The 25,912-nt window shown below is 55.3% G+C and overlaps 1 protein-coding gene across 4 annotated transcripts in view; it reads left to right on the forward strand.

Annotated features, from left to right (window-relative positions):
• Positions 1–25,912, forward strand: part of ABR (ABR activator of RhoGEF and GTPase) — a 188,509-nt gene that overhangs the window by 138,104 nt on the left and 24,493 nt on the right. For all 4 annotated transcript variants that reach the window (XM_036267646.1, XM_036267648.1, XM_036267650.1 and 1 more), the window contains 7 exons: positions 1,209–1,374; positions 4,966–5,088; positions 5,454–5,529; positions 6,070–6,174; positions 7,155–7,229; positions 10,927–11,024; positions 11,357–11,488. In XM_036267646.1, the coding sequence (XP_036123539.1) occupies positions 1,209–1,374; positions 4,966–5,088; positions 5,454–5,529; positions 6,070–6,174; positions 7,155–7,229; positions 10,927–11,024; positions 11,357–11,488 (775 nt within the window). The remainder of the gene's footprint in view (positions 1–1,208; positions 1,375–4,965; positions 5,089–5,453; positions 5,530–6,069; positions 6,175–7,154; positions 7,230–10,926; positions 11,025–11,356; positions 11,489–25,912) is intronic.

Genomic DNA, 25,912 nt, shown 5'->3' on the forward strand with positions numbered 1-25,912 from the left:
CTCTGCTTTTTCCATTCCACGTCATAAGCACTTTCCCTGTTGCTGCCTAATTTTCATAATCATCATTTTACTTTCCTGCGTGATGTTACAAGGGGATATGCCATAATTCACTTGAGCATTCTTCTTTTATTAGCCATCGCTACATTTTCGCTCACTACAAGTCAGTGAATATTCATTAAATCTGCTGCTGTCATTTATCGAGCGGCTCTGCCGTGCCAGGTGTCATGACAAATGCTTTGAATGGATGATTTCTAATCTTCCCAACAACTCTATAAAGTAGGGATTCTTATCCACATCTCACAGATGAAAGACTCGGGATGGTTAAATAAGATGCCAGGGTTGCTCAGCTGGAAGTGGAGGACGTGGGATTTGAACCTTAACCTGACCTGACGGCTGCTTTCCACTGCCATCTCTATACCATGATAGGGGTCCACTCTGCGCCTGAGCAGAAAAGGTTATTCAGTATTCATCCTGCTTCCTTTCACCTACTGTGCCAAGTACGCCAGCTGACAGTCCAGGGGAGACAAGCCGTAGGCTCACTGCAGTGCGAAGGGACCAGAATGAGAGGTGCAGACCTCAGTTCTGGGGGAATCAAGAGAAGGAGAGGTTGTTACGAGCTTCAATAAAGGGGATGGCTCCCTGGAACTAGATTTGAGATTATTCTAAAGCAGAGATGTAAGCACACGTATACCTGCCGTCCTTTGCCCATGGCAGACATTACTGATGACCCAAGGCACTACTGCACAGTGGCTTGAATGTGGCTTTATACTCCTCTGTCCAGTGCCTCATGTGACCTCTGTTGATCAGAGCTGGCATTCAGAACAACGTATTCCATCTGTAGCCTGAAGGATAAGGAGTAAGAGCTAAGTGTGGCTAGACTAGAAGGGAGGGGGGAGAGTCGGGTGAGAATAGGAAAGTGTGAGCCCACTCTTGCTCCTGCCGTCGCGGTTTAGGATGTTGAGAAACATCAGTCACACTGGACCAGAAGCCTGGCAAGGCCGAGGTCCAGAGTACTCACTGCTGCCCGACCCTAGAACCTGACTGTCATTACTCCACGTGTTTCCTGATTGGGCTACTCGAGGACAATGGATCATTTCTGGCTGTGACAAGTTCCCAGTACACCCTTTTCTGTGGTTTTTGGTTCCAGCAGTTCAGGCTCAAAGAGCCGAGTTCCTTCGGGCTCATGTCTGCCTCTGGCTTGTTTGCAGGAAGCACCAGCAATATGACTGTAAATGGTACATCCCTCTGGCTGACCTGGTGTTTCCGTCCCCTGAGGAGTCTGAGGCCAGCCCCCATGTGCACCCCTTCCCCGACCACGAGCTGGAGGACATGAAAATGAAAATCTCTGCCCTCAAGAGTGAAATCCAGAAGGAGGTGAGCAGAGCCCGGCATCTGAGCTGGGGCAGGGAAGTTGGCTGTTTTTATGGGGGCCCTTGAGACAGGAGAGGTGCGGGAAGGGGAAGTTGTAAGGAGGGAACATGATAGAATAGGAGGCCTCCGGCACACGCATGCTTAGGGAGACTGATCATGGCAGATGAGCACTGAGTGGACAGGGTGAGCCGAGGAGTCAGTACTCAGAATGTATGGTGTTAAGTATGGGAAATTTCCTGGAGAACAGTGTATATCAGTCACTGTAGAAAAGGGATGCAAGAGAAGAAGGCCTTATGGAAAAGCAGGACATGTTCAAGCGAAAGGACCTGGGAAGCCTCTGAGACATTGACAGATCAAGAAGGCAAAAACGAAGGAAAGAGGAGCCTTGAGGATCACAATGAAGGCACTTAATCTAAAAATTCACAAAAGGTTGTGCCCTGACAGAGCATTGAGATTCTTGTCAAACACATGTGAAACATTCACAGACATGTATTAGGCTGCAAAGGAGATCTCAGATTTTTTTTTAAAAAATTGATGGCATACCAGTCATGTTCACAGACCACAGTGCAGTAAATTAGAAACCAACAACTAAAAGAAAATATAAAGATAAGCATAGAAAGTGAAAACTTTCATGGTATAGAGAATCAAAATTGAAACTGCAAACTGTTCAGAACTGCGTGAAAATAAGAGCATGACATATCAGAACCCATGGGATGTAGCCAAAATGCTCTTTATAGGAAAATGCGTAGCCTTAAATTCATATATATGAAATCAGTGGCTAGACTCCAGAGGAAAGCACCCAGGAGGAGCCTTTTCCATAAGTGGCTGGCAGCATGGAGGGGCTTGTTTGGTTGGCCTGCTCTCTTCCTCGCCCATCTAGACTCTACTTGGGCCTCACTGCCTCTGGGGAGCCTTCCCTGATGTCTACCCACTACAGTTTGGGTTAGGTGCCCTGCTTCCTGGTTCCTGGTTCCTCTTTGCTTTGCTTTATGGGTAATGATTTATAATTGCATGGTCAGCTTTTTCCTTTACTTAGAATTATTTGAACTCGAGTAAGGAACTGTTTTATTCAATTATGTTCCTAGTACTTGGCACTTAATAAATAATGGCTTCATAAACGATTGTTGAGGAATGCAAGAGCAGATGGCCTCTAAGGATCCTTTCAATTCGGACATCTGTCCTTGATCAGAGAAGACCACAGTAATAACCCTGGGGTGTTTGGGACCGAGGGTCTGACTGGGAGTGCATCCGTCCAGAGGGAGCAGCCTGACCAGCACAGGTGTCCTCCTCCTGAGTGACAGGCCACCCCTGCCTTCGTGGAGCCTGTTCCCCATCTGGCACTGCCCGCCATCCCTACCCCAGGGCATCCTGCATGCCTGTTTCTCACCTGGTCCAGGAAACGGCGGGCTTTGTGCCTTCCCTCCCGCCCCAGGTGTGTAGGTAGACAAGGCCTTCCGCTCAGTCAGTCATGCTTGCTGAGCTCCACTGGCTGCAGGCCTGTGCCAGACGCCTCACAGAGTTCCTCATGGGGTGGAGAAGGCAGACTGCCCACTACTGACCACAGCGCATGACACACGTGACGAGAGTCCTGGAGACGCACAACAAAGTCGTTCTCTGAATCACAGAAGAAACAGTGATTTACTTTTTATTTTTAAATATTTTTCTATATTCATTTTAGAGAGAGAGAGAGAAAGGGAGAGGGAGAGAGAGAGAGAAACATCGATGAGAGAACATCAATTGGACACCTCCCGCATGCCCCGCACTGGGGATTGGCCCACAACCTGGGCATGTGCCCTGACCAGGAATCGAACCAGCAAACTCTAGGTGCATGGGTCGACGCTCAACCACTGAGCCACACCAGCCGGGCTGTGATTTGCTTTTTTTTAATCCTCACCTGAGGACATTTTTCCATTTTTTACTCAGATAGAGCAGGAAGGAGAGAGAGGAAGAGAGAGAAACATCGATGTGAAAGGGACACATCGAGTGGCCGCCACCCACACGACCCAACCAGGGCCAGAGACAAACTGCAGCCAAGGTACATGCCCTTAGCGGGAACCGAACCTGGGTCTCTGTGGACTGCAGGCTGACGCTCTAACCGTTGAGCCAAACCGGCCAGGGCGATTTGCTTTTTTAATAACCTTTTTTTTAAACTTCAGATTTTTTTCCTAATCACCTGTGCAACCCTGGCTAGTTATGAAGAAAGCTGACAATACCAAAGCATGTTGAGTAAAACTGATCGTCACCCACCCCCGTTGTTAACAGTGTGAGGTGTATTCTCACAGATGCTGTGCGCATGCTGGCAGGCGCACGCACGCCCGTGTGTAACTTAATGAGATTAGGCTCCAAGTGCTGTTCTGCAGTTTCAGCTTTTCACCTAACCGTGCTCCTTAGAGCTCTGGGGCCGTCAGGTTCTGCCACAGCTGCATCTTGTTCTGTTGCCTGACTGCACAACAATGTATCTGGGTATTTAGATGGTTTCTGGCTCTTTCCTCTGAACAGGCAAGTCTGCCAAACATCACTGCACTCATCTCTCTCCTCTGGTCGAGTCCCTCCGAGTGAGGTGTGTGGGGCAAAGGCTGTGTGTTTAGTTGCCAGGTTTACCTCCGAAATGATCGCATTCCATTGTGTCCCCCAACATAATGGAATGTGGGAGTCACTGATCCCCCACACTGCACAGCACTGGCTGGGAGCCATTCTTACAGATTTGCTAGTCTAGTGCGTGAAAAAAGTGCTGCAGAAATGAATTTCACCTGTGGAGTTTGAGGATGGCCTTGGAACCAAGACTTAAACATAATAGTGGTTAATAAAAGGGAAGGGTTCCGACTAGAGGGAATGGCTTGTCGGGGGACAGGGACTAGCACCCTGAGGCTGAGGGGGAGGGTGCAGGGCGGGGGGTGGTGAGGTATCAGGCAGGGCGTGGAGGCTGGGACCCTGGTACAGGCTCCTTGTACCAGGCCAGGAGTTGGGGCTTTGTGCTGAAAGGTGTCTGAGGCTGTAAGCAGAGTATCGTGATGGTACCGGGGTTAATTTATAGAGGTGAATGAAGAGGTGTATGCGCCTGAAAGAAGATTTTCGTTAACTCTAGCCTCCAAGAGAAGGGTGCATGCCACCCCATGCAGGGCCGCAGGGGGAGCGCCAGGTTTGGTCAGGAGGCAGGAGGGAAATGGGAGACCCAGAGCCTGTATTGTGCTTTCCCAGAGAAAGGAAGGCAGGGCAGGAACCGGTTGAGGACTGGATAATGTTGGAGGGCTCTGTGCTCTAGGGGGCTGTCCCTAGTTCCCTGGTACCTGGTCCTAGGTGCTTAGGGCAGGGGAATGGTGTGTGAGAGAGAAAGGAGGTGGTTGGGGATAGGCCTCAGGATTGGCTGGTTTGCATAGGAAAGGTATGCTCACGGAGGAGTCATTCACTGTGTTCGGAATGAGCATGCCCATTTTCCTCCCTGGCCAGGAAGTCTCCCAAGATGTCAAAGTAGCATAAAATACTGAAAAACAAAATAATAAGATGAACACACAGGGGAAAGTTGTGCTTAGAGCTGCTGAGGGAGAGGTGGAATGTGGGTGTGAGGGAAACCGTCTGTGCCTCCGTCCCCTACAGAAAGCCAACAAAGGACAGAGCCGGGCCATCGAGCGCCTGAAAAAGAAGATGTTTGAAAATGAGTTCTTGCTGCTGCTCAACTCCCCCTCAATCCCATTTCGGATCCACAATCGGAATGGAAAGGTCAGGAAGGGTGGGGATGGGACCAAGACAGCCCCCTTCCTCTGTCCAGGGCTGCCCACTCCTGGGCTCCTGGCCCTGACCCGTGGAAATCAGGGACTCAGGTCCCCAATTCTCAAGAAGGCTGCCATGGCTCCTGCCCTGGACTCCCTCTCCCCACTGGTGTGGAGCTAGTGCCCTCTGCTGGCCACCATTGGCACTGCCACTCCTGTCACTGGGCTTCCCAGGAAGGAGGCCCTCCTCCCAGCTGCCCCCTGAAAGCCTAGGGGTTACCTGGGTAAGAAGGAGCTTTCTTGGAGCTCCAGAACCCAGGAATGTGCTTGGTCTGACGATGGTCACCCCACTGAATGGTCATCTCCTCTCTTCAGAGCTACCTGTTCCTACTGTCCTCGGACTATGAGAGGTCAGAGTGGAGAGAAGCAATTCAGAAACTGCAGAAGAAAGGTGAAGTCCTGCCCCGCTCTCCTCCGCCCCGATGGGGTCCATACCAGCAGTGAGCCTGCTGTATTTCCAAGCACTTCATGTCCCTTATCTCCTCTTCAGCCCTCACAGTCACTCTATAAAGTGCCAAGGCAGGTGGCACTTCACTGATGTTCCTGAACAATTGAGGCCCAAAGAATTTAAATGATTTGCTTAAGGCATACAATGAATGAGCAATAGGACTGGACCCAGAGCCAAGGGTTGTGTCCATCTCTCTCTCCCTCTCTCTCTCTCCCTTCCTCCCTCTCTCCCTCCCTCCTTCACTCCCCCACCTTCACCCCCCCAAACACACATACATGAGTCTCTTTAGTTAGACTCTCTCATTACCCCTCTGACAGCACCAACAGCTATCCCCATGTGAGGCTTCACAAGTCTTTTCCTTTCTTTCAGTGATCAACTCTGCCCCTAGAACTAAGCTTTCTTTCCTGCAGTAGCCCCCAAAGAGAGCCACAGGTCCTAGTGGACCGATGCTGACTCTCCCCTCTCTCTTGACTCCCCCTGCAGATCTCCAGGCCTTTGTCCTGAGTTCAGTGGAGCTGCAGGTGCTCACGGGATCCTGTTTCAAACTTAGGACTGTACACAACATTCCTGTCACCAGCAATAAAGATGGTAAGATCTGGAACGCAAGGCTGTCCGCTCAGCAGGTCCAGTCTCCCAGGACATTGCTGGGCCGTCCACAAGGACCTCAGTAGACACTTGGCTACAAATGGCTGCTCTCTGCTCAGCTGGGCTGGGATGACTCAGTTGCCAGGTCCACAGGGAGCTTGAGCAGGGGTTGTCTATTCCCCAGATGGCCCCAACCCCTCCCTAGCCCCCTCTGGCTTGAGAGAAGAATCTGGCCCCTTGGTTCACGGGGATCGTGTTAATTGTTCATGAGGTTGTCAGATAATGGAAGCAAAAGACAAGCATGGGGTGGCGTGGGGTGGAGGAGGAAGGGGAGATGGGTTAGAATAGTGTATGAGAAATACGGCCAGAATTTTCTAGGGATTAGATCTTGAAAGGCCTTGAATGCCAAGCGAGAGAGTTTGTTGTTCAAGCTCAGGCTATGGGAGGGTTTGAACAGGGCGGAGCTGTGACCAGGGCTGGTAACTGGCCTGGAGAGGGTAGAATCTGGCTGCCCGTGGGTGCTGGAAGGGGCTATTGAAGGCAAGCTCTTCTCCGCCTATGAGGGTCATCAGCCCAGTGTCCCAAAGAGGAGGCAGAGATAGACCCTCTCTTCCATTGGCACAGTGACTTATATTGGTTATTTTTTACTTTGAAAGGCTAGACTGAGAAGGGCAGCCATGGGAAAACAGAGCTCAGAGGGCGAGGGAAGGTGCCCGTGGGAAATGGTACAAAGTCCTTGGTCCAGGAGGGAAGGTGTGGACTGGCCTCAAAGTCTGAGTAGAGGGAGAAGAGGCACCAGCTCATGGGCCTGGAAGTACTGGGCTCTGGAAACTACTTCACTCAGCCACCAGGTGGTGGTGTTGGACCTAGGCTCAGGCTGTGTCTCCCATCCTTTCTGCCTCCTGGCCCCTCTGGGGTAAGGAGGGGATGAAGCACAGGAGCCTCTCACCACCCCTCACCCTGGGGGCTTTTCTCTCTTTCAGATGACGAGTCTCCAGGGCTCTATGGCTTCCTTCATGTCATCGTCCACTCTGCCAAGGGGTTTAAGCAGTCAGCAAGTAAGTGTCCCTGACCACCAGCCCTAGGAAGAGGCTGGGTGGGCCCTTGTTCGTCCTGTCACAGAAAGTCCCCGTGGACTCATTGCATGGGGCTTCTCTCTGCCCACTTGCTCTGTTCTGGTCTGCCAGGCTGGGGCCCTGCCAGCTGCCTTAAGATGAGGGGTAGCCCTGGCCGATTTGGCTCAGTGGTTAGAGCGTCAGCCTGCGGTCCAAAGGACCCGGTTCGGTTCCCACTAAGGGCACGTACCTCGGTGGCAGTTTGTCCCTGGCCCTGGTTGGTCTTGTGGGTGGCAGCCACTCGATGTGTCCCTTTCACATTGATGTTTTTCTCTCTCTCTCTTCCTCTCTCTCCCTCCCACTCTGTCCGAACAGAAAATGGAAAGATGTCCTCGGGTGAGGATAAAAAGTGAAAAAGATGAGGGGTATGCCCCCAAAGGCCAAGAACAGCTCTTCTGGGCAAGGGCATTGTCCCAGCCCTTTGACCCCAAGTCTGTTCTTCCCCAGGCCCCTCCCCACCCCCAGGTATCTGATTTCCTGGACTCCAACCCCACATCTGCTGATTACAAGCTGTGTGACCCAGGGCAGGTCTCTCAGCCTCTCTGAACCTCGGCTTCTTTCTCCATAAAAGGCAATCACACTTGCTAGTACCGAGCGAAGAGCAGGCTCATGTGTGACCGCGTGTGTGCATGCCAGCTCTGCCACACGCACCCCTCTCCTCCTCCTCCATCACCTCCTAAATCTGCCGTTTGTAGTGTTTCACAAGATACCATCACACGTTTTCTCTAGTTTTTCTCAGGTAGGAATGTGTGAGTCAGACAGATAATAGTTCCTTCCCGTTTGCCAGATGAGAAAACGGAGACACAGAGAGATAAAAGGATTGAACTTCACTCAGGATCAGAAACCCAGAGCTCCTGACTCCTCTCCTCTCCGCCAGCCCCTTCCCACTCCCTTCTCTTCCTCGCTGGGGGGTGAGGTCTGCCCCTGGCCTCTCCCGTGCGCCGCGCAGAGGTTATGCCACCGGCTGACAGACAGACGTTCCATAAACATTTACTGTGAAGCCCGAGCTTCTGGGTCAATCGGCCTCCTCTCTCTGCGTTCCCATCACACCAGGGCAGATCAGAGTTACAGCACCTGTCATACTGTCTTGTCACTTAAAACTTGCCTCTCCCACCCTGGCCGGTTTGGCTCAGCGGTTAGAGTGTCAGCCCGCAGACCAGGGAGACCCGGGTTCAGTTCCCGCTAAGGGCATGTACCTTGGTTGTAGTTTGTCCCCAGCCCCGGTTGGAGTCGTGTGGGTGGCAGCCACTCGATGTTTCTCTCTCTCTCTCCCTCCCACTCTGTCTGAAGATGGATGCAAAAATGTCCTCGGGTGAGGATAAAAGACAAAAACAAAACTTGCCTCTCCCACTGTGAGTTCTCAGAGGGCAGGAACTGTGTAATCTTTATTGTGGGATGAATAGGAGCTCAGAAATGCTGACCTAAGTAGTTCATTTCCAGACACCTACTGTGTGCAGTGGGGTGGGGGGCAGATGCAGGTGTGGCCAGTGTGCGGACAAGGCCTTGGCAAGGTCAAAGCCTATTCGAGTGCATATCTGCTCTGTTCCTCCTGGCATCCCGCTGAGTTCACCAATATCATTCTCATTTCACCTGAAGAAGCTGAGGCCCCGGGGCTCACGGGATTTCCCGGGGTGGCACAGGCAGGTCACACGCGTCTCCACCACCAGAGCCCATGCTCTTGCCTTTAGCGCATCATTTCCCTCGGTGTGGCCAGGACCACCGCGCTCGTGCTGCGTGGACATGCAGCAGCTTCCTGGACGCCCCCCAAGCCCACGGAACCCCCTTCTGGGGGGCACACTGCCCAGGAGTATTCCTGGTTAATAAGCTCTGTGGGGATGTTATACCCACCCAAGTCTGCAGCCCACTGAGCTGGTCCAGGCACCCCCCCCCCCACGGTGCCCGGATGCCTCATCTCTCTCTGCTTCGTGTTGTCTGGGGTGGGCGTTAGTGGTTAGACCTGGGGTGAGCTGCTCTGAGATCTATCTCCTGACCGCCACATGTCTTCACCGCCTCCCTCCCGGCCCCTTGACCTGCTCAGATATTCCGACATGGGGGTTAGGACCTGTGAATCGTCACTGTGGCTGCTTGTCCTCGGGAACTCACTGCACTGCGGTCAGCCCAGGTGCGGGCCCCACGGCCACTCCTGTTTCGCAGGTGAAAGCGCCCAGGCGGAGAGGTGGTGATCGGGGCAGAGCTAGGGTTTGAACCCAGACAAGGTGACTCCCTCACTTTACCCCATGAACTAGCCCCTGGCGGGGACTCACACACACTAGATCCATACACGGTGACAGCCCTTCCTGCCCCTCCATCTTAGCCACCCAGACGGACAGTCTGACTAGCAGATGTCGAGGGCTTTGGTCCTCCGGCCTTGTTTACTGTTAATCTGCACCCATATCCCCGTGTGCTCCGATGCCCAGTTATAGCTCCTCTAAGTCGCACCCAGCTAGAGAAAACTTGGGGGGCAGCTTCACCTCCATTCTCACGGAAAACAGCCCAGCTGGGCAACCCCTGGGCCAGAGCTGACCGTCTGCCCTCTGCTCTGTGCCCTTTGCCCTGATTCATGCTGCAGAGGGTTGGCCGTACTACCCCAAAGCCCCGCCCCCCACCCCACCACCAACACACACATTACCCTGGAAAACAGCCTGGGCAGCTCCCATGGCAGGGAGAAGGGGGCTGCCAGGGTCCCGGGCCCAGAGGGAGAGTGGATTTGAAGAGTGCCTGGGGTGACCACCCAGGGCTGTGGCCTGGTCGCCTGAGTGTCCGGATAGAGCAGAGAAAGTTTTCAGCCTTCAAGGCCAAGATTCAAGATGGAAACACTAGGGAAAAGCTCCTCTCACCCACCCCACGCCTCCTCCACCTGGTTAACCGAAGCATCAGGGAGTGGAGAGAGCTCCATCCATTCATCCCACGTGGGGCTGGCGGAGAGGAGAGGAGTCGGGGGCCCTGGGCTTCTGGCCCCGTGTGATGCTGAGTCCTTTTTCTCTCTCTGACTCTGTTTTCTCATCTGGCAAACGGAACGGGGAGAAACTGTTCGCTGCCTAGTGGGGCTCGCCTGCTGCGTGCACGCCCAGTTCTTAGTGCGAAGGGCGCCCAGTGGCTGAGGAGACCAGGCGTCAGCCTGCGGTGCTGATGCAGCGAGGGGAGGGACGGGACACAAAGACAACTTCAGTCCGAGCTCGGTGCTGTGAAGGAGACAGCAGATGGAGCTTTTGGAATGTGGAGGCGTTTGGGTTGTCTCAGTGACGGGGTTACTCCAGCTTTCGGCCCCAGAGGCCAAATGCCTTCCAGACTGCCACCTCAAATGCTCTGGCACCCTGTTAGGGACCTGGGGTTGGTGGGGGTGTGGCTCCTTTAGTCAGTGTGGTCAGTGAAGGTGCTGCAGGAGGCTCAGTGGTGAGAAGGCAGAGATCGGGGTGAAGGGGCAGCAAGGGCCCCGAGCGAGGAGAGCTGGGCGCGGTTAGGGAGGAGACTAACGTGGTGAGGGGGGCACCATCTCAGAGGGGTGGGGAGAGGCCGACTCACAGGACTGTGGAGAGAACCCAAGGGCAGCCCTCTGGGGTGCTGTGAGGGACAAGTGTATTAAACCCCTTTTCCTCCTGAGTTCCGGGGCCTCACTCTGTCTCTGCCTGTCCCCCTGCAGACCTGTACTGTACCCTGGAGGTGGATTCCTTCGGCTATTTTGTCAGCAAAGCCAAAACCAGGGTATTCCGGGACACGACAGAGCCCAAGTGGGACGAGGTGAGTGGAAGGGGCTTGTGTCCCCATAGGGACCCCTGAGCTCGTTACTCCCTGTGCTCATGTCCTGTTGGCTGAGGGCGCTGGGGCCAGCGCTGCCCCGCTAACTCTGCTCATCCAGACACGGGGCTTCGGCTCAGAGCCCAGACCCCACTTCCCGCTGGGAGGCCTGTAGAGCTCCGGAAAGTGAGGGCGCTCCTCCCTGCCTCAAGATGTGGTCCGTATGGGCCCTCCTCACCCCCTTCTCAGCCTTGCAAAGCCAGGGCCCCCAACCTGCCCGGAAGCTGTGTCTCCCAGCTTCAGAAGTTCAAGCCCCTCGTCCCATCTCTCCTCAGGAGTTTGAGATCGAGCTGGAGGGCTCTCAGTCCCTGAGGATCCTGTGCTATGAGAAGTGCTACGACAAGACCAAGGTCAACAAGGACAACAACGAGATCGTGGACAAGATCATGGGCAAAGGGCAGATCCAGGTGAGGGGCCAGATGTGGCCAGGGCACCAGGGCAAGGCTCGGGGAGCAGCCAGGAGGCGGTGCCCGTTGGGAAGGCATCTTTCTCACTTGTCTTGATCCAGATGCTTGGCCTTTTGTGACTTGGGTTCAACGCTGGTTTGAGAAAAGTCTCCCAACGTGGTGGTTCTCCCCTGCTGGAGATGACATCTTACTCTAGCCCAGGTGCCCGTGTGTGCCTGGTCCCTCGGGCCTCCACACCTGGACGAGAGCTCCCTTGTTTTCACCTCCCAAATCTAGTCTGCTGGTGGCTTCTTCCAGGACACTGTTGAGAAGGATTCTGAGGCTGTATCCTCGAGTGCTGTGCATGATCAGCAATGTCTGTTGTCGGGGGTGTGAGGCCCCAGCATTTGGATGGGCTTAGGATCTGCTTGGCTGCTGAGGTCTTGTCTCTGACTTGTCACTGGGGTTGCTGGGCCTTACGCACCTGTCCTTAGAGTTCACTGGCTTAGGGTTGGTTTTGTGGGTGTCGGTAGGGGCAGGTCCTCAGGCAGTTTAAGAGTGTACACGCCTCGCCCTGGCCGGTTTGGCTCAGCAGTTAGAGCGTCGGCCTGCGGTCCAGAGAGGCCTGGGTTCGGTTCCTGCTAAGAGCATGTACCTTGGTTGCCGTTTGTCCCTGGCCCTGGTTGGGCCGTGCAGGTGGCAGCCACTCGATGTCTCTCGCTCTCTCGCTCTCTCTCCCTTCCTCCCTCTTACTCTGTCTGGACAAAAAATGGAAAAATGTCCTCGGGTGAGGATTTAAAAAAAAAAGTGTACACGCCTCAGCTGTGTTACTCGGTGCCCTGTTGGTGGATGTAGCTTTGAAAGTGGCTGCTGTTCACTTATCTGTGAGGAGAGTGCAGATATGGGCAGGCGCGAAGCCATCCACGCTGCACCTGGTACCTCCTGTGGCCCTCATGCTCAGGACACAAGTGGCCTGATTTAGGCGTAGATTCCGCGACCATGAAATCAAGGGAAACGAACTGGCACTGAGCCGTGGCATCAGGTGCCTTGGGCTCAGATGGGGTGTGGGTGCAGAGCGCCGAGGGATGTTCTCTTGCAGGAAGCATGTATTCTTTGATGCATCGTGGAGGCTTTAGAGTTTGGTAACTGGCTTTTGGCTGGGTGTTCTTGGTAACAGTGACCCTTGGAGGGGACCTGTGTGGGCCTCCTGTTCCCCACATCTGTCTCAGGCGCTAGTGTTTGAAAAGGGGGTGGCTCCATTTGGAGGAGTCCTGGCCATCTGCCTCATGTCGCCCCAAGTTCCTGAGCACATCTTTTCCTAATGCTGTGAGACCTGCGCCCCACTCTGCAGCCCTGTCTCCAGGGAGATGGTGTTGCCAGGCAACCACAAGTCAGTCCTTTATTATTTTATTCATTACTTAGGAAATGGGGGCTCTCTACATTCAGCCCTGGGAACCTACTTCCTGCAGGGGTAAGGAGTGGGGGTCTCATCCCCACCTTCCCGGGTTGGCAGGAGCGGCAGGCAGGGATGAGGTGCTGGGCTGGCCCGGCTGGCCCCCGGAGCTACCCAGCCAAGAAACATGGTCAGCCCCGGCATGGGATTGAAAAGTTCAGAAAAGTCCAGCGCAGCCAACTCAGCGAGTCCCATGGGCCCTGACCCCACAGAACCCAGACCCCAGGGCTCGAGGCAGTGCCCCCACCTGGACTTCCAGCCCATTGCTTCCTCCTCACTTCCATCAGCCGCACAGCCCCAGGGGAAACACGGCATAAATCATTACATCTTGGAGACAGGAGCAGATGGAGGAGGTGGGGGAAGGGGAGGAAGCCAGGTTATGTTTGGCAAAGCGGAAAGCACAGTCTGGTAAGGAAAATGTTTCTGTGTTTAAGCTTCGAGGAATGTTAAATGCCTGGGAGTGATATTAAAAGAAACACAAACCTTCCTGCTGCCAGCTGACCTGGGCCTGTGAGCGGCTAGTTCCGAGCCAGCGTCCTCTGAAGGGCTTTGAAGTCTCCCAGCCCTCAACTCCCCAAAGCGCAGCGTTGGTGCAGCCCTTGGCCCGCAGCCCTGGGGCCGTCTTACTGGCCTTCCTATGAATTGGGGAGTGGGCGGGGTAGCCTCGCCAGGGGTGTGCCATGCCTTATAAAGCCCCATCACCCTGTGACACCAAGGACGACCAGACTGGGGGGGGGGGCTGCACTAAGTCATTCCCACGTGGCCAGGCCCACAGAGCCCTGGGACAGTCTGTTCCCACAGCTCGCTGCACTTCCCTTCCTGCCACGTGGCTGAGGGAATCTGGCACCCGGTTCTGCTCCCCTTCAGCCGGCACCAGGGATGGAGCTAAAGGTGGCCGGCAGGAGGGCCGCGTCCTTGGGGTGTTCAGGTGGCCTGAAGAAAAGGCAGGGAGGGAAGGCTCACCCCTGTAGCCCCTCTCTCCCACTCTCAGAGCCCCCCTGGCTCTGCCCCTCTGGAGGACAGCGAGGGACCTCATTTCCTAAGCTGCAGGCATTTGTCCTATATGAGCCTCCGTCCTGGGTTGGCTTGATAGGGCAGTGGTGGCAGGGACTCTGGAGCAGCAGGCTGGCAGTGGGGGTGGAGGTCGGGCAGCATTTAGGGACAGACAGATGGCAATGCCGATTACCAACATGTGTGTCCAGCTCTTGTGCTCTCGGAGACCCGTTGCCAACATTAGCTCGTGACCCTTGCAACAGCTCTGCAAGGAGAATGACAATCCTATCCTCCCCATTTTACAGATGAGGACACTGAGGCCCAGGTGCCTCTGTGGACAGTGCACAGGGAAGGCCATGCTCTCTCCATTGTGCTGTGTCCTTGTGTCCCAGGTCCTCATCAGGGAATCTCCCAGCCTGGTGAAGGGCACTGGCATTGCTACTGGCCTGGAGGAGGAGTCGGGGTGGCAGTCCACTCTAGTGTCCTGCTTTATGGCATAGGGTGCACCTCCGCCTGTCTGGAGGCCTCTTGTCTCGGGGCAGGGGACGTGTCTGTCGGGTGCACCTGGAGGGAGTCATGCATGGCGAAGAGCCAGGGGATGGGACTTACCGTGCATCTGCAGTGTCCAGCTGCTCCGAGGGGGTAAGGGCCTGGCCTCAAGGAAGCTACTGCCAGATTGGAAGACAAGGACATCAATGTATTTCAAGCCACTAGAGAACAGGCAAGATGGCAGTAACGATGATTACGTCAGAGAGCTGACTGAGCCCAGCACTGGGCTGATGCAGCGTTATCTCAGGGGACTTTCATGGGATACCCTGTGGGGTAGGAAAGTCATCGCAGTTTTACAGATGAGAAAGCGGAGGCATAAAGGATTAAGTCACCTAGGATCAGGCAGCCCGTGGGCAGGGCAGCGGGCTGGAAGCAGGCTGGAGCCAGAGCCGTGCCTTGCCCTCTGCGGCTGCTCCCCGACTCCCCCCGTCCCGCGCACAGTAAGATGGAAACGTGTGCCACCCGAATTCAAGGAAGGAAAGAGCCTCACGGGCTGGAGCAGGGAGGCGTCCAGAGGAGGTGGAGCAAGAGGGAGTCGAGGGCACTGGGTTTTTTAAATTCCAAAGGCAATGTTTATGTTAGAGAGAAAATTGCCGCAATAGTAGTTTGACTTGAAACATAATCACCAGCCATCCCAACTCCTCCTCCTGCGAAACAGCCATTTTATGTTGTGCCTTTTTACCTTCCTTGAGTATACAAAATTTTATATAGTTTTTTGTTTTTGTTTTTTACTTTGTTTAAATTTATTTTTGGAGAGAGAGATAGACACATTGACGAGAGAGAACATCGACTGGCCGCCTCCTGCATGCCCCCCACTGGGGATTGGGCCCACTACCTGGGCATGTGCCCTGGCCAGGAATCGAACCAGCAACCTCTTGGTGCATAGGTTGAGGCTCAACCACTGAGCCACACTGGCCGGGCCAAAATATTATATTGTTTTAATCACAGTGCATGTTTTGTATTTTTTCTATTTTCATGTATTATCGTAAATCCTCTTTTGTCCAGGGCTGCACATCGTCTTTAGAATTACCTTTTTTGTTACATTAAAAGTATTCATCCACTTTGTAAAAGTCATTTTCTGTAGCGACCAGCACATGAATGGCTGTTTTGAGGCTCCTTGTTAGTGCAGCAAGGTGGCAGGCTCTGAATCAGCAGAAGGGAGTGGCTGGGCATTCCCGGGAAGGGAGGGCCGCCTGGCCGGGAGCAGGGAGGCAGGAGTGCACAGGGAGTGTCCCCGGAAATGAAGGAGCCCGCCTGCCCTGGGCAGGAGAGTGTGAGCAAGCAAGAAAGAGGGAGAGCGAAGGACTGAATAAAAGATTAGTTGGGCCCTGGCCGGTTTGGCTCAGCAGTTAGAGCATCGGCCCATGGACCAAGGAGTCCCAGGTTTGATTCCAGCCAAGGGCACGTACCTCGGTTACAGTTCGTCCCCGGCCCCAGTTGGGGTCCTGGGGGTGGCAACCAGTCGATGTGTCTCTCACATTGATGTCTCTCTGTCTCTCTCTCTCTCTCCCCCCCCCACCCCACTCTGTCTGAAGATAACATGTAAAAATATTTTCGGGTGAAGATTTAAAAAAAAAAAGATCAGTTGGGTTTTAGGCTGGAAGGAATCATGTAAAAATATTTTGGAGTAAGGATTAAAAAAAAAAAAAAATCAGTTGGGCTTTAGGCCAAAAGGAATCCTAGAAGCCACTTAATCCAACCTTGTTGCTTGGGGAGACCAAAACGGACCAGAAGCGGGCGGTGACGTGGCCGCAGTCACACAGCTCACTCGTGGTGGTGACGGGCTCCAAATTCAGGGACCCGATCCCAGCTTGGTCAGCTGCTGGGCATACGAGTGAGTGGAAATACTCACAGAGGGAACTGGGATGGGGGGCAGACTTGGGTGTCAGTCTGTGACCCTCGGGGGTTTGTCCTTTTGTCAGTGCAAATTTAGGGTTCGATCCTTCCAGCTTGGTGCACCAGGCTCAGGAGTCCTCCTTTTCTTCCCAGACCTCAGGGGCTGTACCTTGATTCTCTGTCTGGACCCCACACACACTGCCCAGCGCGTCCTTACTGCCGCAGCCCTGCCTGGCCAGGGAGCAGCTGAGCAGCTCAGCCGGGAGGCCCCCCTTCTGCCTTGCCTCCCTGGCCCTGGGGGACCCCTGTGTGTTTATCCCAGTCTGTTCCCAACCACTGCTGCTCCAGGCTCCAGCTGCGATTAGCATATTCCCAGGGTCTCGCCCTGTTGGCCGGCTGGGCCAGTGGGGAGAGCTCTCCCTGAGGACCCCGTGGCTCAGTTCCTGCCTCCCGGCTCCATGCTAGGAAGGGGACTGACACCTAGGAGCTACCTAAGCCAGAAGAGCCTCTCCGGACCCTGCTCTCCCTTTCCCGGGCTGAGCCACAAGCCTGGGGACACCCCACCCTCCGCTCTATCCCTCTTACCAGGGTCGGAGGCAGCTTCACTTTCCTAGGAGCCTCCCAGGGGCAGCTCCCTACATGGGGGTGCTTGGGACCCTGGTGTGGGAGGGAGTAGGGTTCCAAGCAAACAAGGAAGTGCCAGCTGTCTCAGCTCTAGGATGGTAGCACCCCTGCACCCCTGAAGCTTGGAGCCTGTGTATGAAGGGGAAAGGCTGGTAATTTCTTTGACATTCTTTTTTTTGGTACGTGCCCTTAGCGGGAACGGGACCCGGAACTCTCTGGTCCGCAGGCCGACGCTCCAGCCTCTGAGCCAAACCGGCCAGGGCCCTTGGACATTCTTGACCTGGCTGCTTAGAAGCTAGGAGGGGTCAGAGCTATTAGAAATGGACTTGGGCCGCTGGGAGTGTTCACAGAGCCCAGGTGGGCAAATCCAAGTATCTAGACCCTCTTACTTTTTTTTTTTCATTGTAAAATATGCAAACCATAAAATTTGCCATTTTAAATAATTTCTAGGTATGTCTTTCAGTGGCTTTAAGTACATTCCCATTGTTGTATAACCATCACCACCACCCATCTCCAGAGCCTTTTCATCACTGAAACACCATTCCCACTCAGTACACACTAAGGAACTCCCCTCTGCCCCTCTCCCCGCACACGGCACCATCCTTCTGCCTCCTGTCCCTGAATCTGACCGCTCTGGAGACCTCACCGAAGTGGGAGCCTACAGCATTTGTCTGTTGGTGACTGGCTGCTTCACTTGCCGTGATGTCTTCAAGGTTCATCCACGTAGCATGTGTCAGAATTTCCTTCCTCTTGGCTGAGTAACACTGGATGTATAGAGCACATTTAGTTCACTCATTCATCATTTGCCATGGACATCTGGGGTGTTCCCACCTGAGGCTTGCTTGCTTTTAGGTGAGAAGAACCTAGTCTCTGAGAATGGAGAGTTCATGACCTTTTTCTCTCCAGACCCAGGGGTGTCCTCCCCCCAATTGCTCATCCCTCTCTAGCTATCACAAGAGAGCAGGGCCCCACGACCCCAGAGCACCGCTGGTCACCATTAGCTTCTTCTGGTTGTGGAAAACTGCGTCCCCACCTCCTCCCCCAGGCATCTAACCCCTGGACCCATCTTCTCTCCGCTCTATTTCGCCCGCCCCTCGCTCAGCGGTTTAGATGTACTGGGTGTGGAGTCTGGTTACCCTGTGGGATGAGCACTGCTGAGGGTCAGAAGACCTCTGTCAAGGTCCCCTGACCTCTGGGGGCCTCAGTCTCTTCATCTGTTAAATGGGAATGGTTGTTCCCACTCTGCCTTCATCACCAGCGTGTTGTGAGGCCCAAAGGATGGAATGGACCTGAAGGAGCTGACATGCACATCCGTGTTCTCACTCGTTGGTCCCTCCTTTTCTGCTTATTGAGCACGTGGTGGTGGCACCATGCTGAAGGCACAGACACTGACCGGGACCTCCCTGTGGAGTAAAGAAACAGAAGAGAATTCTCACCCTTCACCCAGTGTCGAAGCAGCTTTGAGGCCAGACACGTCTGGGGTTGAGAGGCATGCTTTCTCCATTCATTAGTGGGGAGAATGGAATATGTTACTCTACCTCTCTGAGCCTCAGTTTCCTCTCCTGTGAAATGGGCTCTAACGAGCTGAATGTGGAAGTCCACGAAGCCCATGGCGCGGGGCCTGGCACAGTCAGTACTCATCTAATGATGCCTTGTGACCATGTGGCAGGTCCAAGGCCCCTGTCCTCTGTTCCTGCAGGGATTCTGGGTCTAGCTTGTCAAGCAGCCCCCCTCCCCCACCTGTAAGTGACCCATGTTTGGGCCTTGGGCTGGTTGAGGTCACATCTGTTTTCTTAAGCAAATGGAGTCAAACAGCTTTGATGAGCCGACCTCAGAGTGGGCAGGGAGGTCAAGGTTAGGGCCCTCGCTGCCTGCCAGCCCAGTTTCCGTGCCTCGACCCCTGGGTTGAGCAGCTCCGGCTCGTCCTCTTGGCGAGCTCTCAGCTTGGCATCGAGCAGTCAGTCCCAGAGCAGAGTGTGAGGAGCTGGAAACAAGGGGCCATTGTCAGCTGGGAGCTGCTTCTGGTTTCAATTACTCTGGAGTGGGAAGATTCAGAGTGAGCTGGGCAGGAGCCTGCTGGGGCAGGACTCCGGCTTGCTCCCCGCTCCAGGCCCCTCCCTCTGGCCCCCAGGCCGTCTCTTTGAGGGTCAAGTGTGCCAGCTTCAGTGCCCTAGGAGCCTAGGCCTGGGCGTTGGCCTGCTTGACCTGGAGCCCCTTCCAGCTCTGGTCCACCACGAGGTGCTCGGCTCCCTTCCTGGGCGGGATGACAGGCAGGTATTAACGTGGGCCCTTGATACCGTCTCCCATGTGTCCTTCAGGCCACACTGACCACAGCTGGGCCCCTGGCCCCTGAAGGTGGCCTGGTTTTGACTAGGGTGAGGTAGGGGGACAGCTGTGAGGAAGCATTGGCCTGTGGGGCTGGCCAGAGAGCTTCCCCTCTAGCCCCAGCCTGGCACCTCAGAGCCCCAGGCAGCTCTGCCCAGGCATGGAAGTAGCCATGCTGGCAGTGGCTTTCCAGCCGCTTCCCTGGAAGCTGGGCCTCTCCTCCCCCGCCCGGGCCAGATGTGCACAGCCAGGGGGGGCGTCTGCTTTGCCTCCCTGCTGCCCTCAGAGCAGGCACGTGGCTGCCCAAGGGGAAGGTGGATCACAGGACTGTTCCCCTCCCTGTCTCAGACACCACCTCCTCCCGGGGGACCTGGTGACTGGAGCCATTGTCCTGCCCTGGCCCCGCCCCCCAGCTGTTTCACACCATTTGTTCTACAGGGCCCCACCTGCTGTCCCCCTTCAAGGCAGGTCTGAATTCGGGCAGCAGGATGGGGGACAGCCAGGGGCAGGGTCCCCGGAGAGAGCCCCCTGCTGTCCTAAGACGTCCCCAAACTGCTCCCAAACTGCGGCACCCGCTCTCCTGGCCCTGCTCAGCCGCCTCCTCTCCCAGGTGTTCCTGATTTGGGAAGCCTGGACTCTGCCCAGTGGGTTCTGGAGACAGGAAGCATTCAATAGGAAGCAGATGGAGGCTCGAGGCTCCCTCCCCCCCTCCTGCCCCATGTGAGAATGCCACCTCTGGGGGTGGGTGACAGGCAGAGAAACTGATCCGGAGAGGACCTTGGGAAATGGCCCAGTCAGGCCTGAGAGCACACAGCCTCAGCAAACTACAAGAGGGGCTCTGGGACCCGGGCGTCGACGCGGGCAGGAGACCCACGTGTGATCCCAGCTCCCCCGCTTGATAGCAGGGTGGCCTGCAGTGACCTCTTCAGGCGCTTCCTCTCGAGCCTGTGTGTTAACTGTGTCCGCACAGGTGACAGTCCCTGGCCCACAGCTCGCGCTCAGTGTGGCTCACCTCCCTGCAAGGGGGCAACTTCATCCTCCTGGAAATAAACAAAACTGGTCCCAGCGGATGTGCCACTGGATTTTTGTTTCAACACCTTTGAGGAAAAGGACTTAGCAGAGGAGTTGCCAGGGACCTCCCTGACTGAGGACTGAGGCTGGGGGTCAGTGCTGGTGGGCACACCTTAGCTGGGCTCTGCCAACTCCTCCCTGTGGGGTCTGCAGAGCCTGCCCTGGCCCCTCGCTGCTGGCCTGGCCTTTGCTGTAGCACCGAGGGGGTGGGCAGTGCTGACACCTGGGAGGGCCTGACCCCAGGCGCAGCCTCTCCGCATGGGCTGGGATGGCTGCAGCCCGATCACCCTGGGAGGTGAGAGCTTGGCTGCTCTGGCCTTGGGCCACGGTGACCCAGAAAAACCAGCCTGACCGACATGGTGTCAGCCCATTGTAAGGCCACTGAGGGGAACTCTCACTAGCAAAGCTGAGGCCCAAAGTTGTCCCAAAGCAGAGGGAGAAGTAGACATGAGTTTGATGCTGGACTCTGACTGGAAGTTTCCTTTCAAAAGTCCCTAAGCTTCCTGGCTCCCCATCCCCTCCACCCTGAGGAGCACCGAGGGCCAGTGGCCGTGGTCGAGAGAAACCGCGGTTCTCATGGGAACTGCCCGGAAGAGATGCTCAGGGCCCATCTCCTTGGGAAGAGGACCAGGGGCTTCAGATTCTGCCTCTAGAGCTTGGGGGTTACTGAGAGGGACCTGCAGCATCCCCCCCAGGCAGGGGTGGTGGACAGATAGGGCTCCGTGACCCCACCTCAGCCAGGGCCTCTGCTCTCGGCTCTCACAGGAGACTTTGGCATAAGATTTCATTTGGAAAGAAAGGTGGGGTGTGTCCTTTGCTTTAAAAAGTAAAAAAATTGATGACATTTGTCTGGTCCTGGCTCCTGTTTTGACAGGTGTAGAAACTGAGCCCAGAAAGCGAAAGTGGCTGCCGAGTCCACAGTGACCAGGCGAAACCAGTGCCCAGGCTCCTGGCTGCCCGGAGCAGCCTTCTGCTCGCGTGGAGCTCACGGTTGAGTGGAAAAGCGTTCCTTAATATTAGTGAAAGACAAACATGGAGACTCAGCGGACCCTGACCTTTCAGCCCTCCTGCCTGAGGCTGTTGTCAGCACGTGGCCGGGGAGACCCCCCCACCACGTCCGCCCTGTGCGGAGGAGCAGGCAGTGAGCCGAGGGGGTCTGGGCGTTCGTTGGTCTGGCCCTGAGCTCTGTCCAAGAGCCATGTAGGGAAGGAAGGGATGGACATGTGGTGGCTGTGCTCTGCCCACGCTGTCCCTGGGTGGGTTTGTTTTAGATAAGCAAACTGTTCCCACAGGCTCAAGTGGATTTTCCATGTCTTTCCGTGACCAATGTGCTGTGAGAACCACTGGGGCCTGCCAGTGACATGCCACTTAGACGCGGCTGCAGGGTACAAGCTCTGGGGCTGTTTCCGCCTCTTCCGCCCAGAGAGCCTCCACACACCCTGGAGACACCGGCGGGTGGGGGACGAGCGGGTGGAGAGAGGCTGTGTGGAGCAGCGCGGGCTGGGCAGTGAGTGGGAGCCGGGGACCGCAGTATGCCCGGACAGGCTCGGCCTGGGCTGTGGAGCATCCAGCTTTTCTGTTTATCCTCACCCGAGGGTGTGTTTTTAATTATTTTAGAGCGAGGAAGGGAGAGAGAAACACCAATTGGTTGCCTCCCATAGGATCCCCGACCAGAGGATCCAACCCGAAACCTAGGTATGTGCCCTGACCGGGAATCGAACCCGCAACCTTTTGGTGCATAGGACGATGCTTCAATTAACTGAGCCACCGGCCAGGATGCAGTTAGCTTTTAACCTTAGCTACCCCCTGTCCTTACACCATGCACCCCTTAAAGCTTGAGTCCGCCCCGGAACCTCTTCCCCACTCGCCCTGGGCATCCATCTAAAGCCAGTAGCTACTTATGTACAGAGTTGAGGTTGCAGAGCTTAGAGAACTACATCCCCATACACAGCTGTTGTTTAGCAGGCAAGGCCCGGACCCTGGGGAGTTCTGGCCCCGGCTGCCCCCTAGAGCCCCCTATTGCTGACAGCTGTCTCCGTGGAGGGGTGGGTCAGTGGTGAGGTGGCCAGAGCTCAGTTTGGCTGAGTTGGATGGTGACCTGTTCAGGGTCCTCCCCACCTGGCAGTGCTGGGGATCATTCAGTGATGGGCGGGTGGATGAGTAAGTGAAAATGTAGCTTCTGGACTGAGCTCTGCGATGGTTGCTCAATGGTTTTGAGCAGGGTCCCTGTCCCTGGGCCTAATACAGGCCTTCAACATAGCAGATACTCAGACAGTTGCATGGATAGAGAGAAAAACCACTGGGTCTTCCTTCCTCATCTACGAAGAGCTCTGCCCTCCCCATGTGCAGGTTTATGATGAGCATCCACACAGAACAAGGTAAGAACACACATTAGGAATGGAGGGATCACAGAGCCCGTCATCTCAAGGGGACTTTTTCATGCCCATTGCCCAGTTCCCGTGGGCTGTGCCACCCTCCCCGCCAGCGTGCACAACCTCTGCCGGGGCCGGCCCCTCTGGGCTCTCGTGCTCTGTCCCGCCCCGCCTCTCTCAGCCTGGACCCCTAAGCCTGCCTTTGAACAGGAACCACAGTGGACGCCCTTTCTGCAGCCCTCACAGCTCAGACCCACTTTGCTCTCCACCACCACCTGGCCCCCAGCCCTGCTCCCTTGGGCCTGCTCCATGCTGTTCTTGGGGACTGAGGAGGAACGTCCTTGGTGGACACCAACCATGTCCTTCCCAGTCCTCATCCTCCGCATGTCCCAGGCGCCTCGGCTCCCAGCTCCAGCACCCACACTCTGGGTGGTCTGCTGGGATTCTCCCTTCCCCCTTACTCCAGACCGTCCTCACTGGGGTGCCTGTGGCCTTGGCCTAGCTGGTTGCTCAGAAACCCCTTTTCCTGGCTAAGTGCCATTTGAGGACAGGAACAGAGAATTGGGGTTCTCCAGTCAGGGCCTGAGGGAAGATGAAAGTCAGTCAGTCCAGTGGGGAAAAGGAGGTCACTTCAGGGAAGTGACAGCAGTGTCCCAAAGTTCTAGAAAGAGCCTTCTGTGTTCCCAGGCCTCGGATTTGCCTGGGAGCTGTCCCCACCCCCAGCTGTCACCAAGGCAGCCCTGGTGGCACCCCTGCCTCTCCCACCCACACATCTGAGGCTGCAGATATTCACTGTTGACCTTTTTTCCTTCCGTGATGCTGCTGAGGATCACTTTAGCCTGATTTTACCTGTCACAACCGGCTGGGTGGCTGGTCCGGCCACCCCAGGTCTCTGCTGCTCCCCAGGTATAACCCAGGGTCCTGCCCTGCCTCTCCCAAGGATGGCCCCTCTCCTTCCTCTGGCAGAGAGCCCAGGGAGGGGATGAGAGAGGACTGGACAGTCTACGAGGAATGTTTTTAATTCCAAAGGCAGTGACATCTGTTCGTGTGGGCCTTACCGCCCAGGCTCTGTTTATCCAGAGAGGGGGCCCTTGCATGTCCTCAGAGGCGGATCCTGCCAGGTGTGGCTGGATGGAAGGGGTGGATAGAGGGGGGAGGGCATGCGGTCGCTCCCTGGGTGGCCAGGGCAGCCTGAGCCCACCTCGTGCAGCAGACAGGCAGGGTCCATGTAGGCTGAAGGGACCAGAACTCAGACGGCTGCTTTTGAGGAATTTGCTGGGAACATTTGTCTTGTACAAACCCCACTGTATCCTCTCCTCCTAGACCATTGACTTCAGGAGGGACTGAGTCAGGCTTGGGGAAGGGAAGACAAATCTGTGCTATCCCTGGAGAGAGCCCAGTCCTCGGGGAGGAAGGGAAAGATGAGCAGCTCCAGGGAACAGCCTCCTAACGGCTTCCCATCTGCTAAGGTGCTTATGTCACCATGGAGACTAGTTGGCCACCTTTCATCCAATCAGAACTGCCTTTACCCAGACAAGTGTTGAGCCTGGGGTTCCTAAGACAGACAAGCGCGGAGCTTTGGAAACAGGATCTGTTCTGTCCCCCTTCTCCCACACACCTGCAGATGGGGGGCAGGCACACCCTGCACAGCATTCCCAGGAACTGCATCTTGGGAAATGTGACCCAGATAGAGGGACGAGGCCTTAGAAAGCCAGCGAGGGGCCAGTTCTGAAGTTAACCCACCAGCGGTGCCAAGCGCTGACCATGTGTCTGCAGCAGGTGAATGTGGTCAGCAATTATAATGGCACCTTACCAGCCAGTTACACAACCAGCAGTTGCACATTAGCTGAGAGATGCAGAATAAAGCTGGGGTGAGGAGCCTTTTCCTACAGCTCTAGGTCATGCCAACCCCTCCTCTCGGAAGCCTTCCTTGATCCCCTCTGGCTAGAATTTTCTCTCCTCTCTAGACTTTCATGGCACTTTCTCTATGCTGTTCTCAGCATAAGACTGGATTTCTTGAGTCAAAGACAAAGGTTTGTCCATCTGACTGTGACGCAGGTAGGTGCATAATTCATATGTGCCAAATGCATGAATGTCTTTCTGCCTCCTGCTGAGAGGCATTTAAGCCCATGTTTCATCTCCTCTTGGGCTGTCTGCTTTGTCAAGTGCAGGCTTTTGATTACTCTCTGTGATTCCTGCCCCAGGGTCGGGCACATGGGCCCTCCGTCAAGGCCTCTTGAGTGAAATGAACGGGATGGAGAAATGAGGCCTGCAGGAATGAGCAAAGCCTTTCTGGAGGAAGTGGGTTCTGTGGCATCTGGGGTGCAGAAGCCGCCTGGCCCCTCATGGGGCTGGAGAAAGACTGTCTTCAGAGGTGGCATCCAGGTGGCCTGGGAGAGGCAGGTGAGGGATGGGGCAGGAGGGTGGCTCAGGCCTCGGCTGGGCAGTGACACCGTATGTCGCTGCCTGTGTGGATCTCTTCCCCTCATCCTTGGGGTGCTGGAAAAGCTGTGTGGCTCGGCCCCCCGTTTAGCTGTAGTGGCTCCAGACAACTTAAGCTCAGGTGAGAAGAGGCTATGTACGGCCTTGGCATCCCGGCCCTGTCTACACTGTGCAGAAGGGGGTGTGGAGTGTGGGTCCTGGAGGAGATGGAGCTGGCCTGGGTGCCCTACAGGGACACCCAGAGCCCAGCAGGGCCCAGGACCTGTCTCCACCAGCCAGGCAGAAGGTCCTGCCACACCAGCTGTCACAGTGTTGGGGATCACAGTGTTGGGGGTATAAATTTTGCAGTCAACCAGACCTTCCTTCATGGCCCAGCCTGGCCTTGGGCACTTTGCTCAACTTCTCTGTGTCTTTATTTTCCTTAAGTGAAAAACGAGAATGCCAGTACTTACTTAATAAGGTTTGGGGAGCATTAAGTGAGTTAACCCATGTGCAGGTTTAGCGTGCTGACTGCCGCGTAGTAAAGTCTCAGTAAATGGCAGCTCTTACTATGTCAGGTCTTGGCTATCTGCAGTGAAGTCACCCCGTCTCAAAAAAGCACTGAGGACTCTCATGTTACACCCCAAGACCTGTATGCTGGTTGAGACCCAGCAGGAGTATTCCAGAGGTGAAGGGCTGGTTCTGTGCCCTGGAGGTCAACCAAGAAATATCCTGACTCAGCTTTTTTTCCTGAATCCAAAGAACCAGCCACACTTCAGTGAGAGTCAGTGGTTGTGAGCA

Source organism: Molossus molossus, unplaced genomic scaffold (assembly GCF_014108415.1).
Source record: "Molossus molossus isolate mMolMol1 unplaced genomic scaffold, mMolMol1.p scaffold_m16_p_19, whole genome shotgun sequence".
Taxonomy (NCBI): domain Eukaryota; kingdom Metazoa; phylum Chordata; class Mammalia; order Chiroptera; family Molossidae; genus Molossus; species Molossus molossus.